The sequence below is a fragment of the Osmerus mordax genome, chromosome 14 (genome assembly GCF_038355195.1).
Source record: "Osmerus mordax isolate fOsmMor3 chromosome 14, fOsmMor3.pri, whole genome shotgun sequence".
Classification (NCBI taxonomy): domain Eukaryota; kingdom Metazoa; phylum Chordata; class Actinopteri; order Osmeriformes; family Osmeridae; genus Osmerus; species Osmerus mordax.
Window position 1 is genome coordinate 9,578,555 of NC_090063.1, and position 18,955 is coordinate 9,597,509.

At 44.5% G+C, this 18,955-nt stretch overlaps 1 protein-coding gene across 1 annotated transcript; it reads left to right on the forward strand.

Annotated features, from left to right (window-relative positions):
- The first annotated feature begins 1,723 nt into the window (after positions 1-1,723).
- On the forward strand, positions 1,724-18,467 carry prom1b (prominin 1 b). Its single transcript, XM_067250017.1, has 26 exons — positions 1,724-1,994; positions 6,662-6,723; positions 6,846-6,872; positions 7,294-7,499; positions 8,150-8,270; positions 8,349-8,412; positions 8,743-8,832; positions 9,620-9,837; positions 10,048-10,122; positions 10,214-10,277; positions 10,616-10,775; positions 10,868-11,020; positions 11,208-11,331; positions 11,748-11,851; positions 11,954-12,038; positions 12,147-12,293; positions 12,408-12,479; positions 13,181-13,273; positions 14,210-14,263; positions 14,341-14,421; positions 14,572-14,640; positions 14,735-14,824; positions 15,418-15,533; positions 16,094-16,159; positions 17,196-17,230; positions 17,319-18,467. The coding sequence occupies exons 1-25, from the start codon at positions 1,724-1,726 to the stop codon at positions 17,215-17,217; spliced, it is 2,634 nt and encodes an 877-aa protein (XP_067106118.1). The 3' UTR covers positions 17,218-17,230; positions 17,319-18,467.
- The last annotated feature ends 488 nt before the right edge of the window (positions 18,468-18,955 follow it).

Genomic DNA, 18,955 nt, shown 5'->3' on the forward strand with positions numbered 1-18,955 from the left:
CTGCAGTCTTTTGTACAAGTCACATACAAATACACACGCACACACACACACACACACACAGCCTGTCTCACACACAAACACATAGAAGACTATTCTATTCAGAGCCTACACTGTAGTGCTCTGTTCTCTTCATTCTCAACAGCCATTGGGAGGGTCTGTCAACACGCACACACACACAGTGTCAACACACACACACAGTGTCTGTCAACACACACACACAGAAGCATAACACAATGAGTGGTACTATGGGCCCAGTTCTCAAATATTCCAGGAGGCTTTTGGATGAACAGTGTGATGATGAGGTAACAGTTATAATGTTATTGAGCCCTATGATTAGTGAATATTTATAGTTATGTACCCATACTGTATAATTGGACACTTTTGGTGTTATAGCTGTTTATCAAAATACATTCAAGTTACAGTGAATATTGGTCTTAGAGTGCAGTCGCAGGTCTTAAATTTGACAAATGTAAGCGTTTAGGGATTACAGCTCCCTTTTTTCCAAGCGACTGAAAGTAATTGGACAATTACTCAATCATGATCAATCATGATCTAAAGCATAACCCGATGGAGGCAATCTGATGGCATGGGCATGCATTACCAATGGCACTGGGTCACTAGTGTTTGTTGATGATGTCCCAGGGCAAAAGCAAACAAATTACTTTGTAATATATAAGGACATACTGTCTGTCAAATTCAGCCAAGTTGATTGGCAAAGCATCACAAAGCAGGAAACCCAGCATTTGGTGATGTATCTGGGATCCAAACTTCCATCAGTCATTGCCAGCAAAGGATTCTTGACAAAGTATTAAAAATAAACATGTTATTCTTGATTATGTTAATTTATCCAATTAATGTACATTTGAGTCCATGAAATGAAGGTACTGTGTATAAAATAGTTGCAATTCCTAAACGTTTCATATTATATTTATTGTTCAAACCCCTTGACTTAAAATGAAAGTAAGTCTGTAATTCAATTGCATCTGGATGGTCCCATTTCAATTCCATTGTGGTGGCGTACAGACAGAGCCATAATTATGAAATTAGTGTTGACATATAAAGAGAGTTAGATATAGTCTATATCTAACTCTTAAGTCTATATCTAAAATACTCACAAGGATCTAACTCCCTCTTTCTCTCTTTCCTTGTGAGTATTTTAGTTTATTTCTCTCTCAGACATATCTGCAAATAGCGATACGTTGCCAGCTGGTAACTTAGGGGTAGCCAGATGAAGCATCACATCTGTGTCTTATCCGAGGATGGAACAAGTGGCGCTGAGACGCTTCTCACGGCGTTGAACACATACAGCACAAGCACTTAATGTGAGCGCATACCTCGCACCATGCCCGTGAATCGTCGACTGCTCGAGCTAAAAGAGAGTTAGGGACGCGCACGAGAGTAACGGAGGACACCGGCATAGTATCACATTCGTTGGTTGAGGATAGTGAATTTTGCGGATATGTGAACCATGCCTTCTTGTCGATTAAATAGGAGTTGACAGAGACGTATGATTTCTGGATAATTGGAGATTTTTTTACCCAGCTTATTTTGTTTAGGGGACTTCACGTCGTTTACGCTGCGGAGGAGACAGATAAGCCGTTGAAGGAGACAGGTGTTCTCCCCGCGTCATCGAGCATTGCTCCCCAGCGTTCTTACATTTCCTATTTTAAACAGTTATTTATTCAACTTTTTTGTAAATTTTTAAACGGGACAGCTTCGAGTCATGCGGTGGACAGCCGGACTCGTATTGCTACTATGCTGGGGATCATCGAGCAGTCAGCCACAGCGGGATTCACCTGAGGATGACTCTTTCCGTAGCCAAGCGAACTCCTCAAGACAGCGGTCCCCGCCACCTGTGCAGGCCCTAGACTTTGGTTTCGTGCCGTCAGCCGTGTATGAAACACACGCTTATTATGAGCCCGGTACCATTGGAATTCTGTTCCACATGGTACATGCGTTCCTCTACGTGGTCCAACCGAACCCCTTTCCTAAAGGTGAGCTGTTGTAGCCTACCTGCTTTGTTGACTAAGTTTTTGAAGCAGTTTTTATTTATTTAAATGTATTTATGTTTTCAGTTTATGGGATATACCCAACATTAGTAGCTCCAGGCAAGATACACTTTACCCGGTAACACATAGTAAGATTCCTGGGAGCCATGGAATAGGCCCTATGTTAGTTTACCAGACTAAATCTGGTGGTGTTACTACATTGCATCTGTAGCTGGCAGTTTAAAGTATTGCCTGTATTCTATTTGAACGGACTGCCTTAACCATGTTTATAAGACTTGGGGCCTTGTGACTTCCATCTACAGGCCAACACTGCACACGCGCGTGGTCAATGCGCGAGAGAGGCAGGGAGGATGATTTGATATGATTAGATCCATGTGCCAAATCCCACCTTTGATAAATACCATATATGCCATGACTTTGAAACTCTGTTGTGCTACACGGTCCATTAGATAGGTAACATTAATTTAAGATACATCAGTTTAAGACTATAACAGTGGTGTACAGGCCGCTGTTTGTTGTGTACTGTTTTCTTGGGAGTGGTCACGTTGGAGGATGATTTCAGCATCAATTGGATTGAAGGTTTTAAGTCTGTGCCATTTTGTGCCCATGAGTTAGGGCCATAGGCTAGGTAATCAATTAGCAGAGCAGCTATTCGGGCAGGCTTTCTCAGTCACCTGCCTCAGAAGCTAATACCTTAATCCGCAAGACCATATGTCGTTAGGTTGAGGGACTGTCCAGCATGACACACTCTCCCAAAAGGTATAGCCCACCTGAGAGTGTTGATCATACCAGCACGCCCTAACTCAGGGAAGTACCAGGAAGGACAACACTCACTCTTTTAGGCTCTGATGCCGTGGCTCTGAACTTAACTATAATTACTAATAGGAGAAGGATGATTTTGCTCAGTGAGGATTCTGGGTAGCAGGTCCCAGGTGCAAAGGTCAAAGGGCAAGGTTTGGTAGATTTTCATATTTCAAATAGGCTTTGACCTGAGACTGTTTTGCTTACAAGAATACAAGTATTTTTAGTTTTGATAAAAAAGCATAATTAGGATGTTTGTGTTAAACTATAAAAACCTAACTTAATAACTAAATCATCAACAACATCTCATTGGTTTTTAGTACATTCCTCTTCCAGGAACTGTGAAGTGCCAAGACACCTGATACGCCAATACATTTAAAGGTTTGACAGTAAAATGAAATCAATCCGATATCTGTGGGAGTCGCAGGACTGTTATAAACACAACAAAACATTAAGGTCGGACCGGCACTACTGATTGGATGGCATTCATAAAGGGGGTCCGGGACCCCCAGTCAATTAACACTGTGCTACAGCTATCCTGGTCCTATCAAGTGTCTAGGGAAAAAGGGATCTACATCTCTGCCTGTATCATGTTCCTCCTCCTCCTCCTCCTCTCTCTCTCTCTCTCTCTCTCTCTCTCTCTCTCTCTCTCTCTCTCTCTCTCTCTCTCTCTCTCTCTCTCTTTCTTTCTCTCTCTTTCTCTCTCTCTCTCTCTCTCTCTCTCTCTCTCTCTCTCTCTCTCTCTCTCTCTCTCTCACTCTCTCTCTCTCTAATGCCACATTCCTCCCCCTTTCTCCTCCGGATCCCTTCCCCCTTTCTCTCCTGTTTCAGGGTGATGGAATGAGCGTTGCATCTCACCCAGACATCACAATCTGACTCACACCTGTCCTGCACAACCTTAATCTATGTATAACTTCCCTCTAATGTTGCTGGGTGATGGGTCTTGTCACTGTGCTGACGTTGCCTGGTGGTCGGCATGTAACTGTAACGTAGCTCTGACTGTCTGTGCCCACAGTTTGAATCTTATCCTCCTGAGGCACTGAGTAGAGATTAGAGGATTAGCGATAGGAGGGCTGATGCTAAAGCTATGCTAGTGTTCGCTACAGATGGCATTGTCACACGCACACATATACATACACACACACACGCACACACACACTGGTCTACGCACAGATTCACAAAGACACACACTGAAACTGGGTCAAAGCTTCGGTGTTTCGGTGCCCCAAAACACATCATATTTATGCTGCATTATATGCAGCATAAATTGATTATGCATTATGATAACTAAAACCTAAAAATAAAACAACATTTGTATTTAGTGATTCTGTCTCTCATGATCAGAGTTTTATGTAAGCATATGAAAGAAAGAAAAAAATATTTGAAAAAACAGGTTATGTGTCGCTTCAGGGTTGATGGTGTTGGTTCATATTTGTAATCCCTGACTCATCCATGTAAGTTGACGCTGGATAAGTCAACATGTTTACAGTGACCAGGTAAGCCTCTGATGACAGGCTTATAAAAGCACCCAAGAAAGTTGGCTGGTGATGAGTGCCTATCCGATTTAGGGCCTTGGAGTTCAAATATAGTCATTTTTGTAGTATAGTAAAGTACCAATCTATCGTGCTATAGCTGTATAGTTTTTTAATATTTAGTTATAAACCTGGCTGTATCATGATGGTATTAGGTGAATGTGATTTTATGTTTCAAAGGGTAATATATGTTTGTGTGCTTATGTGCATTAATGTGTGCATCCTTATGCGTGTGTGGCATGAAAATGAATGCGTGTGAGGTTGTGTACGGTCTTAAACTAACCACTTCATAATCCTAATGAACAGTTCAGTGTGCAGAAGAGGATTGGGTTATATTTACCCAGTAAGAAGGTTGAACTGACTTACACTTCACTACACAGCATGTCCCTTGCCAACAGTAAACCAAGCAGTAGCCTAGCTTGCAGAAGTCTACATACAGTAGCTCTCCTACAGTACTAAGTATAGACATGAGTGTTTACATGGGTGTGACAGGCACTAAGTAAAGTTAGGACCAAATAGTATATTTGGAAATGGTTTATTCTAATTCTTAAGGTTATAAATAGCTGTTGCTTGTTACATGTACACTGTAGGACCAGAAACCATTGAGAGACTATTCTGGGTTTATATAAATAGGCTTACCTAGTACCCGTTCAGTAAGAACTAAGTAAGTAAGAACTAGGAGTTTACCATGTTTCTTATGTCACAATCCGAAGTCAAAATAGTTGTCTATAAGATTTGTGGTACAGCATCCCAGGTCTGGGGGGCTTTCTCCAGTCATCCCATCTGTCCAATTGTACTTCTCAGGGGTTACCCCCTTGGTTCCTTTCACTTAGCTAGCTAGCTGTTGGGTCTCTGATCTAAGCTAAGCTAGGCTAGGATAGGCTAAGCTTCCCAGGGAATTGAATGCAAGGGTAAGTGGCTAAGAAACTACAGGTGGCAAATATGCTGAGAAACAGTAGCCTAATACTCCAGAAACCACATTGCAATGATTGTGCAAATCAGTCCTTATTGTGAAGCTAGTCTGTAATGCATGATTTTTGATTTCAATGCTTGAGGCACATTAAAAATCTAGACAGTTTAAAGACTTTTAGTTTTGGAGCCAGTGTGCAGCTGTGTGGCCTGTCTTAATCTCACGTTACATTTGACCTCCTTACCTCTACACACCTTAACTGTCCTCCTACCACTTGTGCTGAATTTGTGTGTCTGCGTGTGTGTGTGTGTGTGGAAGTCTTGGAAGGTGACAAGAGCCATGTGGAGGTTTAGGGAAAACACTTATGACTGTCAATGGTTTGTGTTGATGTGTGTGTATGTGTGTGTGTGTGTGTGTATGTGTACTAGACAGCATGTGTGTGTATCTGCAACAGTCCGAGACTAAACTGTTGTCCATCTGCTTGTCTCGTGCGGTGAATTTGTGTCCAGATCCAGGATGTGTGAGATTAGGAGGGGGAAATATGTGGGTCTGCGTCTGCTGCAGTCACACACACGTGCACACAAACAACCAAACACGTAAAGACCGACTAAACAAGCAGGGAATGACATTCAAAGACCAATGGGATTTACCATGTTGTGGGTCATGAACATGAACACATCCTTCCTCAATGTCAACAGACCAGCTACTAAAAGGAGGAGTAATATAGGATGTGTGTGTGTGTGTGTGTGTGTGCTGATGAGGTAGGCCTACATTTAGACAGCTGGGACAACTGTATCTGATGGGTACAATATGTGTGTCTGTGTGTTAGGTCATTAGTGTTTACATGCTGAGTAACATGTGACTCATAGTCTGAAGGAAGGTATTACTGAACATGTAGGCTTATTACTGGGTCTGCTGACCCATATAAACAACTAATGAACATCCCTATGGATAGGACAGACTCTGACGCTCACACACACAAACAAATATACACACACACACTCATCCTTCACACACATATACAGTGTGCACACACACACGTGCACCTGGATCCAAAATGTGTTGTTTGGTTCTATCCACAAATGGAAGTGATATTGCCATGAGTTCATAGCAGACAGCCAAAAAAAAAAAATTGTTGGATTGAAATACCTATCTTTTTCATGCCAAATACTCACTACATATAGATGGGATGGCTTTCAACTAAAAGATAGCCAGTCGAGGTTCTCCTATAATGTCTGTTCCTACAGTACCTGTGTGACTGTTCGTATTCTTACCTTGTCAGACTACTTTGGTGATGCTTGTCAGTTTCATTTGCACCAGAACTTACTGCAACTAGTACTTTGATTAAATATTGCTATGATAACAGTTTATATCATGACTAACTTTTTCTGTGTATCTGTCTGTCTCAGATCTGATCGTTAGAGTCATTCAGCAGAACATGGGAGGCATCAAAATAGAGGAGTGGAGGAAGGTTGGTCGATGTTTTGCTCCTCATTCACTTCCCTTGATGTCTAAACTGGAACCACAAACCTTACTCTGTTTGTCTCTCTCTTTCTCTCTCTCTCTTGTGCGTGTGTGTGCTCTGTTGTGCAGCCAGACAACGTGGTCCTGTTACTCCAGGTATGGTTGCATTTACACACTCTTACACACCTCACAGAGAGAATCACAGGATGGATTGATGAAGGATGGATGAGGGTGTGGTTGATGGTTGAGCTGAATAATGGACACATGAATGGACACAAAAGGAAACAAATGACTGACAAGTCTCCTCCTACTCTTCCTCTTCTTACTCCTCCACCTCCTTCTCCTCCTCCTTCATCTCCTCCCCCTCCGTCTGTTCCTCCACTACCTCCATCTCCTCTTCCTCCTTCTTCTCCTCCTTCTCCTGCTTCTCCTCATCCCACTCCCCCACCTCCTTTTTCTTCTCTTCCTCCATCGAATGCTCCTCCTCGTACTCCTCGCACTCCTCCACACCCTTCTCCTCCACCTCGTCTTCCTCCTGCTCCTGCTCCTCCACCCCGTCCTCCTGCTCCTCCTCCAGGCCATCTACTATGAGATGGGCTTCATCGTGTGTGTGTGCGCGGGGTGTGTGTTTGTGCTGCTGATGCCCATCGTGGGGATGTGCTTCTGTGTGTGTCGCTGCTGTGAGAACTGCGGCGGCGAGATGCACCAACGCCAGAGGAAAAACATTGACTGCCAGCGAGGGTTCTTCACCGCCGCGCTCATCGCCACTTCCATCTTCGTCACGTAAGTACCTCCTCCTCCTCTCTCCCCTTGTTATCATAACCAAAACTATCATCATTATAATAATCATCATCACTATTCTCTTTTTTTCCAATATTGACATGGATTACTTCAAGATGTTCACTAACTAAAAATAACAAAAAGATTTCAGAACCGGGCAGTTTTTTTGTTTTCTTCTATTAACTGCTATCATCTGCTTATTCAGTTGAGATAACTACAGTTCCCTGTTATGACACATTGACTGTCCATGGTAACCTTGTGGGTAAATGTATCCACTGTGAACAGTATGATAAAGGAACACAGGACAGACACACAAAGTCTGAACAGCGCAGGGCAGTTAGGAGTCATTGATACTGCTGGGCAGTGACACAGCTTTCTCTCTGTCTGAATGGGTGGCTGTTTGATGCCCCCTCACTCCTCTGAGAAAGAGAGAGAGAGAGTGAAAAAGAGAGAGGCGGAAGGTTGTCAGAGGAACAGGATTAATATCTTTGTAGAGGCAATGTTAAGCAGGCAGTGGTTGCATAGCACCCTCTCCTGGTCAACATCTCCTACTGCTTCTATCCCCATCAGCGTCTTATTTTGCTGAAATTTGTGGTCCACGTGTTTATTAACACCTGTATGTGTGTGTGTGTGTGTGTGTGCATGTGTTGCAGGGTGGGAGTTCTGTTTGCGTACGCTGCAAATCACAACATCAGCTCCCAGATCAAGAGTACCAGACGTCTTATCAACGCCAACATGAGAGACCTGAAGACCTTTGCCAACAACACCCCTGCAGTGAGTAAACACACACTCACACACTCACACACACAGTGAAACTTGTGTTTTCTAATGTGTCTTTGTTTTGTCTTACAGCAAATTGACTACTTGACAGCCCAGTATTCTACTGCCAAGAACAAAGTCCTTTCAGACATGGATAGTGAGTCTCAGACCTCTAACCTCACTTTCTCTTTACTGTGCTGAAAACACAACTTTGTTACATTTTGAAACATCAACAAACATATGCTTAATACAACTGAAAAGTAAAAAAGTTTTTTCCCAGACCGTCAGAATTTATTTCTGTTTACTGACACACCTAGCACAGAGCATAGACCTAGTGATTGTGCCCTCCATATAAACTGTCAGGTAGAGGTGTTGTCATGGTCTCGGCTGAGTGGGCTGGCAGGTAGAGTTGTTGTTATGGTAACGACTGTGTGGATTGGCAGGCAGAGGTGTTGTTGTGGTAACGGCTGTGTCCCTGTGCTGACAGACATTGGGCCGTTGCTGGGAGGGAGGATCCAATCACAGCTGGAGAAAGAGGTGGTGCCATCTCTGGATAGCGCCCTCCGCATGGCTGGAGGTAACACACACCCTGTCACACCACAGACGCAGGAACTCACACACATCACTCACAACTCTTCAATGAAATTGTTCAATTAGTGTTCAGGCAGTTCTCATCAGATTCTGGATGTTTAGGGAAGATCCAGAATCTCAAAAAGTAATCTTGACATAGTTGTTTTCTAGATGTGCAGTTATTTGAATGTGTTTTGTGTGTCACATGCCACTACTACCGAAGAAAATTTTCCACTTGTGTGGACATCAAGCTTTTTAACTAAATTATATTATTTTATATTCTACAGTATGTACATACTATAAATATATATTCTCCACAAGCACTAACAAGGCCTTATTGACTCTAGTTTTTTTACATATTAACATATTTCCTCCCCTAATTATTTCTCTCCTTAAAGTGAAAGTGGAGAGTGCAATCAAAGGTAACAGGAACTGACCCTGAGTCGGTGTTGTGTCCCTGTGTCCCAGTGTCACTGTGAACCCATACCATCCTTGTTTCTGGTTTGATAAGGACTGATTCTGTGTCAGTGCTTTGTCCCAGTGTCACTGTGAACCCATACCATCCTTGTTCCTAGTTTGATAAGGACTGATCCTGAGTCAGTGCTGTGTCCCTGTGCTGTTATGGTTGTGGATGTGTATGGTCATCTGTGGAGCCCAGTGTCATCTAAGAATTCTTTCTGCTGGGCAAATGTGTGTATATGTGTAACAGGCAACAGTTCCTAACTTATTCTCCTCCCCCCCTTCTCCCTCCTCCTCCTCCCCCTAACTCTCCCCCCCCCTCCCACTCCCCCCAGCCATGCGGGAGACCAAGGAGGGCCTGGAGACAGTCAGCTCCTCTCTGGAGGTGCTCCATGAGGGGACGGCCCGCTTGCAGGCCAGCCTGGCCGGGGAGCGCTCCTCCCTGTCCAACACCCTGTCGGACCCTGCCTGCACCAACGGAGCCGTGTCTCACACCTGCAACACCATCCGCTCTACACTCACACAGCTGGGGATCAACGCCGACTTCACCGGGGTAGGATACCAGGGGGCAGGGGTGACAGTCTGCATAGACGAACAAACAAACACCTATGCATCTCACGCACACACACACATACACACACAAACACACACATACACACGTACCACCAAGATGCAAGTTGAGCCCCTGCAGAAAAGATTCACCCAGCCCACCCACTCTAGCTTTAGCCCATGCTAAGGTGCTCATCCCACCTCTTTCTTACAGCTTCCTGATGTGGTCGATCAGCTGGACAGTCTGGATGCCTTACTGAAGACAGACCTCAGCAACATTGTCCAGAGGGTCTGTATACTGGTCCTGTCCTCCCAGACCTCCACACTAACACTGCATGCTGGTCTGAAAGGTTATATGTCTGTCTTTCTTTTGTCAACAGGGCTACTCATCCTTCAATGACACTCCCAGACTGGTGAAAGAGCAAACCAAGGAAGTGGTGGCAGGTGTGTGTGTTCAACTCCACTTGGCCTGTCTGTGCAACAGACCTAGTTTGATAAAATTGTATTTATTTCAAATACCTTTGAAAGACTATTTAGGTCAGGTAAGCCCCATTTCTATCATCCTTCACTTTTTTTCTCTTTCTTTTCCTCTCCATCTGCACCGTGCTTGTGGATAAAACAGCATTGCCTCGTAAGTGCTAGGGCACAGTGTGTCCGTGTTCTCTTGCCGTAGTCACCCCAAATCCCAAAAGTTAATCCTTGTGTACAAAGATGTTAGCTAAAATGGCCAGATGCTCGACAAAGATAAACACATTTCTTTCTGTGTGCGCGTGCTTGTGTAGGAGTAAAGGGAATGCTGGATAAGATTGGAGGAGAGATTATTGGCTTTTCCAAGATGTTCCCAGTGGAGCCATCTCTGGCTAACTTCACCATCTTCCTGGGTCAGGGCCAAAAGAACATCGAGTCCTACTACCCCCAGATCGACCAGCTAGATTTCTACAGGTGCGTGTGTGTGTGTGCATGTGTTACTGTATAGAATGACAGCCCTCCATTATAGTGTGTGCACATCCAATAATTGTGTGTGCGTGTCACAGGTGGATAGGCTGCGTGACTGTTCTGTGTACAGTGGTTCTGATCCTGGCTTTCAACTTCCTGGGTCTGCTGTGTGGCACCTGTGGCTACGACAAACAGGCCACGCCCACCACCCGTGGCTGCCTCTCCAACACCGGGGGCAACCTGCTCATGGCGTGAGTAACAGCAACAGGGGCAGAAACTAGAGAGGCAGGCAGGCAGGCAGGGAACCAACAGAGAGACCAGAATGGCCGAAAGACCTCTGTTCGGTTCAATGTCAAATTGTATCTCCTGCTTTCTCTCTTTCTCTCTCTATTTCTTTCTCTCTCTTTCTCATCTCCTGTCTCTCTCTCTCTCTTTCAGAGGGGTAGGGTTCACCTTCATCTTTGCCTGGGTGCTGATGGGGGTTGTAGCTGCTGGTTTCCTGGTCGGGGGAAACGTGGAGAAGTTGGTTTGCGAGCCTTTGGCTAACAAGCAACTGTTTAAGGTGATACTCCTCTCCCCCTCCTTCTCATCCCTCGCTTCCTGTTTCGGTCTCTCGAGCCTCTCAAACTCATCCATCCTCGTTCTCTGCCCCAGGCTCCCTCCCTCTATCTCTCGTTCTCTCACTGTCTCTCTCTCTCTTCCTCACTCTCTCTCTCTTTCATTTCTTCTCTCGCTCTCACTTTTTCTCTCTCCCCGCCCGCCCGCCCTCTCACTCACTGTCACTCTGTTTGTCTTGGAACTGGATCTTGACTGAGGAGGATACACTTTTACAACAACATTGCACACTTGTATGCTGGTGCTCATAGGAGGGGGTGTGTCAGCTGACTGTTAGTGTGTGTGTGTGGTCGTGTGTGAATGTATGTCTGTACTGGTTATGTATATACATGTACAATAATACTATATACTATGTGTGTGTAGATCCTAGACACTCCTTACATGGTTCACCCATCCAAGAAGAACTTCCTCCCTGGAATGCTTTTCCAGAATCCCAACATCGACCTCACTGTAGGAAGCATGTACCGGTAAGACATGACACACACGGCACCCCCCCCCCCCCCCCCCCCCCCCCCCCCCACACACACACAGCCAGGAAGGTGTTCATGTGTATGTGTCCTCTCTCCTAGGGAGTGTGTGAAAAACAACGGTCTGTATCATGCTCTGCAGCTGGAAACCATGTTCAACATCAACAGCTTCCTAAACAGGACTGTGGTCAGTATTACTGTGTGTGTGTGTGCTTGTGTGCGTATTCACTGTACATTGTCTTACCATGTACTCCTTCAATTGTTGTCTGACTTGTGACCGGTGTGTGTTTTGCAGTACAACAAGGACCTGAGCAAAGTGTTTGAGGGTGTGAAGATAGACCTGCAGAGTATTCAGCTGCTGGATCCAGAGGGAAGAGACAACCTTATCAACTTTGCCAACACTGGAGTGGGAGAGATCAACTTTGCAGCCTACCTGGCTGAGGTAACCTGTCAGAGAGAGAGAGAGATAGAGAGAGAGAGAGATATTGAGAGATAGTGAGAGAGAGAGAGAGAGAGAGAGTTTGTTTTTTACTCACCTATGTGTTATGTTTTCCAGGTGAACAAGGGCGTGACTCTGGTGGATCTCTTGTCCTTCTGCAACGAGCTTGAGGCTCAGGCTGACCAACTGGTGAATCCCGTTCAACTTAAGAAATCCCAGTCGATTCCCCAAATCACACAGTCAGATGAGTCCAACCCAATTCTACTCTGTCAGATAAGAGTCAAACTCCCATATTGTAAGATGCATGTGAGCTTTAAAAAAAAGAGTGTATACGTGTGTGTCCGCTGAGTAAAAATACGAATTCAGACAGTTTCCCCCCAGAAAGTTATTTTCCTTTTCGTGGTCAGCCTTTGGGCCTCGGAGGTTTAAACAAGCCACCCATTCACCATGAACACACACACACTAATGTACATCACACACACACGCACACAAACAAACACACACATGCACACACTCATGGGACATGTGTTGGTGGGATGACTGTGGACCATTTAAAGACTGTGGTCAGATTTAGGGTTCACATAGAACATGTAATGAGTGTGTGTGTGTGTGTGTGTGTGTGTGTGTGGTGGTGGGGGGGCATGGTAAGGTCTGAGCGCAGCAATGAATGGTTAGGTTCAGAGCCTGGATCTTGGCCACATCAGTACAATGGAGACCAGCTACATCGTACAGGCCTGTATGAGGCACATTTGGATAAAACTGTTAACTACGCATCTTTCTCTTTCTCTCTCCCTCTCTTTCTATCCCTCTCTGTATCTCTTTCGTTCTCTCCCCCCGCTCTATCAATCTCTGTTCCTCTGTCTGCATATATACGTATCTGGTATGTGTAGCCACGAGGAGCTCTGGAGAACGCACTGAAGGGCCATGCCAGCAATATCAGACAGATTCACAAAGAACAGGTTGTCCCAATGGAGCAAGCAGTGGTAATTACAAAAACACAGACACATTCACACAGGTATACTGATATGCACAATGTACATGTACAAAAAACATACATGTAAATGAATACACACACATGAACAGGCATTCTAACATACACAAAACACAGACAGGTACACGCTTTCACACATACACACACATACCACCACACACAGGGACACGCTGTCACACATACACACACATACCCCCACACACAGCAACACGATTTCACACATACACACACATACCCCCACACACAGGCACACGCTTTCACACATACACACACATACCCCCACACACAGGCACACGCTTTCACACATACACACACATACCCCCACACACAGGCACACGCTGTCACACATACACACACATACCCCCACACACAGGCACACGCTTTCACACATACACACACATACCCCCACACACAGGCACACGCTGTCACACATACACACACATACCCCCACACACAGGCACACGCTTTCACACATACACACACATACCCCCACACACAGGCACACGCTGTCACACATACACACACGTACCCCCACACACAAAGCCCTCTGTCCCCTGTCTCCTCCTTGGTCAGGAGAGGAATCAACTCAGCACAGTCCTCCATTTCTGTTCTCTCACCTTGTTCTCTCCCTTGTTCTTTCTCCTATAATGGTGGCTAAGAAATTTGTGAGAGCTCGGGTAAGCCGGTGACTGTTTAGGCCATGTTTTCCGTTTAGAACCTCCGTCGTGAGTCGTGAAAGTGTTGTGCTTCGTGAGGCGAAATTGCGCAAGAAAGCTCCTTTACATTATGTGTCTGTATCTGTATGCACGTGAGTGTGTTTGTATTCATGTATGTGTGTTTGTATGCATGTGTTTGTGTTCATGTGTGTGTGTGTGTTTGTATTCATGTGTGTGTGTTTGTATTCACGTGTCTTTTCTCTCAATTACAGAGTAGCCTCAGCTCAAGCATCCGCTTACTGCAGAGAACATCTAGAGAACTACCGGTAAGGAAACACACACACTCCCCCCTTCCCCCCCACACACACAAACACTGATTACCCTCAAAATTTCCCTCTCTCAGACCAAAGTCACAAATGTCCTGAGTGCTATCGATGCAGCCGAATACCTCATAACCCAGAATGCATCACACGTGGTCAAGCAGGTAAAGCGTTTGGTAGAACACACACACACATTCACAACTCCTGTCCTAATGCCATATACGCCTTTACATGTGATCTTATCACTAAAACAACACTGCTTTTCAAGCCCCACACACACACGTAACAGTATACATCCCCCCTCTGCTCTACAGGAAACAGACGCCTATATACAGACTTTGGTGGGCTACTTCAAACAGTACACCACTTGGGTGAAGAACTCTGTGAGTACGGAACATAGATCCGCATGCACAACATCCCACATCAAGTTGTATCATGTTATATAAACGTGTGTGCGTGTGTGTTTCTCTCTCATAGCTGACGGGGGAAGTGGCTCAATGTAAACCCATCAGTAACCTGGTCGACTCCATGGAGATAGTGGCCTGCAGCTTCATAGTGGACTCAGTGGTAAGATACACTGATTGTGTGTGCGTGCGTGTGTGTGTCCGTGTGTGTTTTCATTTGTGGTTGGACTGAATGCATTTATAGTCGACATAAATGGCTCTTTTGATTCTGAGAGGGAGCTCTGGGTATTTGGGTGGAGGAAGTGGTGTGTATGTGTGATGCTATTGGGGAGAGAGTTTTGGAGCCAGTCACATGTGCAGTATGTCCAAACACACTTACACACACACACACACACACACACACAGAGACCTACACACACATGCACACATTCTACAGACAGGCTGTGTGTACCAGACAGGTTCCTCTCTGTTCACACGTAGACCCCCCAGAGGCTTGGAGGGTCAGAAAGTGTGTGTGTGTGTGTGTGTAGTAAACAATGTTCAAACTGTGGTTTCTCTATAGATTTTAAATATACTGTATAGTGCGGTTTGCATGCGTACAGAATGTTCTGCACTTGAGCCTGTCTATCTGTGTATACACGTGTATTTCTGTGTGTTGAAAAAAGTCTAGCCTGTTATTAGCTGTTATTTCCCAGATGTTCAGTTGAACAAAATGTTTTGTGTGTGCGTGTGTGTGTGTTTGTGTGTGTGCTTCAGAACACGTTCTGGTTCGGTCTGGGATGCTGCTGTTTCTTCCTCATCCCCAGCACCATCTTTTCTGTAAAACTGGCCAAGTACTACCGGAGGATGGACACAGAGGATGTCTTTGAGGAGTAAGTACACACAAACAACACACGTTAATATCTACCTTCCTTTGCTGCTGTAGTTATAGAGTAACACCTAACTCTTCCTCACTCTCTTTGTTTATCTTTCTCTCCTTCCCTTTATTATCCTCCCCTATCTTTTTTGATCTTTTTCTCGTTCTCACTACCTTCCTTCCTGTCTTTCTCTTTCATCTCCTGCTTCCCTCTGTTCCCTCTGTAAGTTCCTCTTACCCCTGGCTTGTTGCACTCTGACACCTCAGTCCTTCATGTCTCTGAGTTGTTTTCCGTCTTGCTAAACCCCTCACAGGTGCAACACACCTTTTTTATATTTCCCAGGGGTGTCTCTCCAAATCTCGTGCTCTTTATGCCCCGAACACACACACCGGAATCCATCGCTGTCTCCGTGCTTTCACGCTTTCTCATTCTTCTTCTTCTCTCGCCTCATTGTCCTGTTACGTCGGTTTCTGAATCCATCTGAGGATCTGTCCATACTTGTCGTTCACCAAGAAGAGCTCACCTTCTGTCTTTCCCAGTTGACCTCCTGTGCACCTTCATTTTTTGTGTTGCAGTATGGTTATAACAGGTTACCATGGAGAGCAGGTATTTGGTATCCATGGCAACCCAGCCATGTTCAGGTACGCACCAGAAATCTTTCAATACTGCATGGCTTCCTGAACGCTAGCGACTGGTGAAGGGGTACTGAAGGTGTATACGTGTGTGTCTCCGTGACTATTGTACTCGTCATTATGAGTTGCTAAACACAGGACGTTTGGCATGATGTAGTCATTGGTGCATGAGAAGAGTTCAAGAGAAGAAGACTGGAGGGATAATCAGAAGCCCCTGTTTATGTGTGTGTGTATGTGTGTGTGAGGGTGTGTGTGTGTCTGCGGTAGTTGCCCATCCTACAACACCCTGACTCGCTTCCCCCGAGCCTCTGCCCCTCCACAGTATCCTGACTGGTGACACTGAGGAGAGCTCTCACCACCAGAGAGGTACAGCCACAAAACTCCCAAACTATCATCAAACAACTACAAAACTACCATCAACTAACCCCAATACCGCCATCAACTACTGCAAAACTACCATCAACTAACCCAATACCGCCATCAACTACTGCAAAACTACCATCAACTAACCCAATACCGCCATCAACTACTGCAAAACTACCATCAACTAACCCAATACCGCCATCAACTACTGCAAAACTACCATCAACTAACCCAATACCGCCATCAACAACTGCAAAACTACCATCAACTAATCCCAATACTACCATCAACCAACTACAAAACTACCTTCAGCCAACCATAAAACTACCATAAATCAAACATCAAACTTTAAACATCCCCAAAACATGAACCAATAAAAACCTACGTATATGTCAAACTAACTAACAAGATTTAACTGCTGTTAAAAGCCATTATGCAAGGTCTCTTCAGGTCACACTGTTTGAGGTTCTTACCTTTGTATCCTTTCTTTCTCACCATAAGCCTCTCCCTTTCTCTCATTTACCATTCATCATCATCTCTCTCATCACTCCCATCCCATCCCACCATTCCCAAATCACCAGCTGAAACAATCCTTGATCCTAAATACAAAACTATGGTGATGACGATTATTGTGTTGATGATGAAAAAGATCATGACCGTGACATTGTTCTTCTCTCCAAAGCGGCCAAGAGAACTGGAACTGACATAGCCCTGACGGTAGGTGAAGTTCAACCTGACCCAGAAAGTACATCTCTCACCCTCATGACCCGCATACTGTGACACAAATGTTTCTCCTCTTTTCCAGGTGAACCAGAACTCCCTTCCCAACAAGCGACACAGAAAGGGGAGGGGCAGCACACCAAAGGGGGGCAAGAATCATTGTACTGAGAGGGCTCCTGTCCTGACCCCAACCTTCACTCCATTAGACAAGGGTGTTGGTGATCAGCCAATTAGAATCATTCAAATGACCCCTCTCCCTGCACAACCACCACCACACATTCTAGTAATCAATCACAGCATTAGCATTTTAAACATTTCAGATGATCAGTCTGTTTCATTGGACAGTATTCCTGATGAATGAGTGTTATTTATACAGTAAATGGATATGTATTATAACTTTTTAGAATATAGGTTTGTTACAACTTCATGTGCAGTTCATCTCTCTGACAAGTGTACATTTTATACGCTTTCAAGACATTTGAAAGTTTTATATGTTTTGTTTGTCCATTTTTCTTTTATAACCATGTTTGTAGATACTTTTTTCTCTCTCTCTCTCCTGTCTGTATTATGTCTGGGAATGTTTGATACTATGGAAACTTGGTGCAAGCTTTGGCTCTGAAAGGCTCCATAGCTGTAACCTGATATCTTGCAACACCGACTCTATTTCAATTCCATCAATTCCACAAGTAATTTATTTTTTTGGATTGCTTCATTGAATAAGAACATTATTTTTTAATAAGTTAATTATAAGAAGACAGTTTTGATACTTTTTCTAATTGAATTTCATTGAAACTGATTTCCTAAATTGACGGAATTAAAGCAGGATTGTCCCCACACAATTTTAGCAGAGAAGTATCAGAAGGTACAAACAGCTCTTTATAATCTGTCATGTTGTCTCATCATCAATAGGCTGAACTTGCTCCAGTGTCTTATGCAAACTACTGAGGTTGTCCTGCTCCATGTTACTGCAGGAGGGACAGTGCTATAAGCTACCATTACTGTTAAAACACACACACACTTTGTAACAACTAACAGACATACTCATACTGTATCTTATTGTAGACTTTTTTCTTCTTATTTTTTCACAAGGCCATGTTATCAGACTCTTAGGTGATTGTGAAGTCAGACCTACATAGCTATGTCCCGTCTAGATTGCCGGGTAACAGTGGTTGTGTGATGTCCCTTCCTGCTCTGTCTGAGCACACCATTGTTGAGAGGTGTTCCAGCTGTGAAAACTGAGAAATAAAGACTTCAGTCGAGTAAACCTGGGTCTCCTCAATCTTTAGTTTGTCTTTCTATCTTTAGTCATTTTATGTCTTTCAGCGTGAACAGTTAATGGGATTCCACACAAGCCCAAAAGGACCATGAACAGCTTTAGAATGTTGACAACTGCTCCATGATAAACAGCAGAGGAGGAAAAGGAGGGAGAGGATGGACAGAGAAAAAAAAGAGTGGGGGGAATAATCTGTATCTGTATAGCGTCTGTGTATCAAGAGCTCCCCACTGACTGCCAAAAAACACAGGATACTGTAGAGAGCACTCATGTGACATGCACACACATGCATGCATACACACACACAGAGTGTGTTTGGGTTTGTTTCGGGGGGCTAGGGGAGTGAGGGAGGAGTTAGGGGGGCTCAAGGTGGCGTGATATAGCTGCATCCTATCAGACGAGGAATACTTTAAGTGAATTAGAAGAGAACATCTGGTACAGAGGACAAC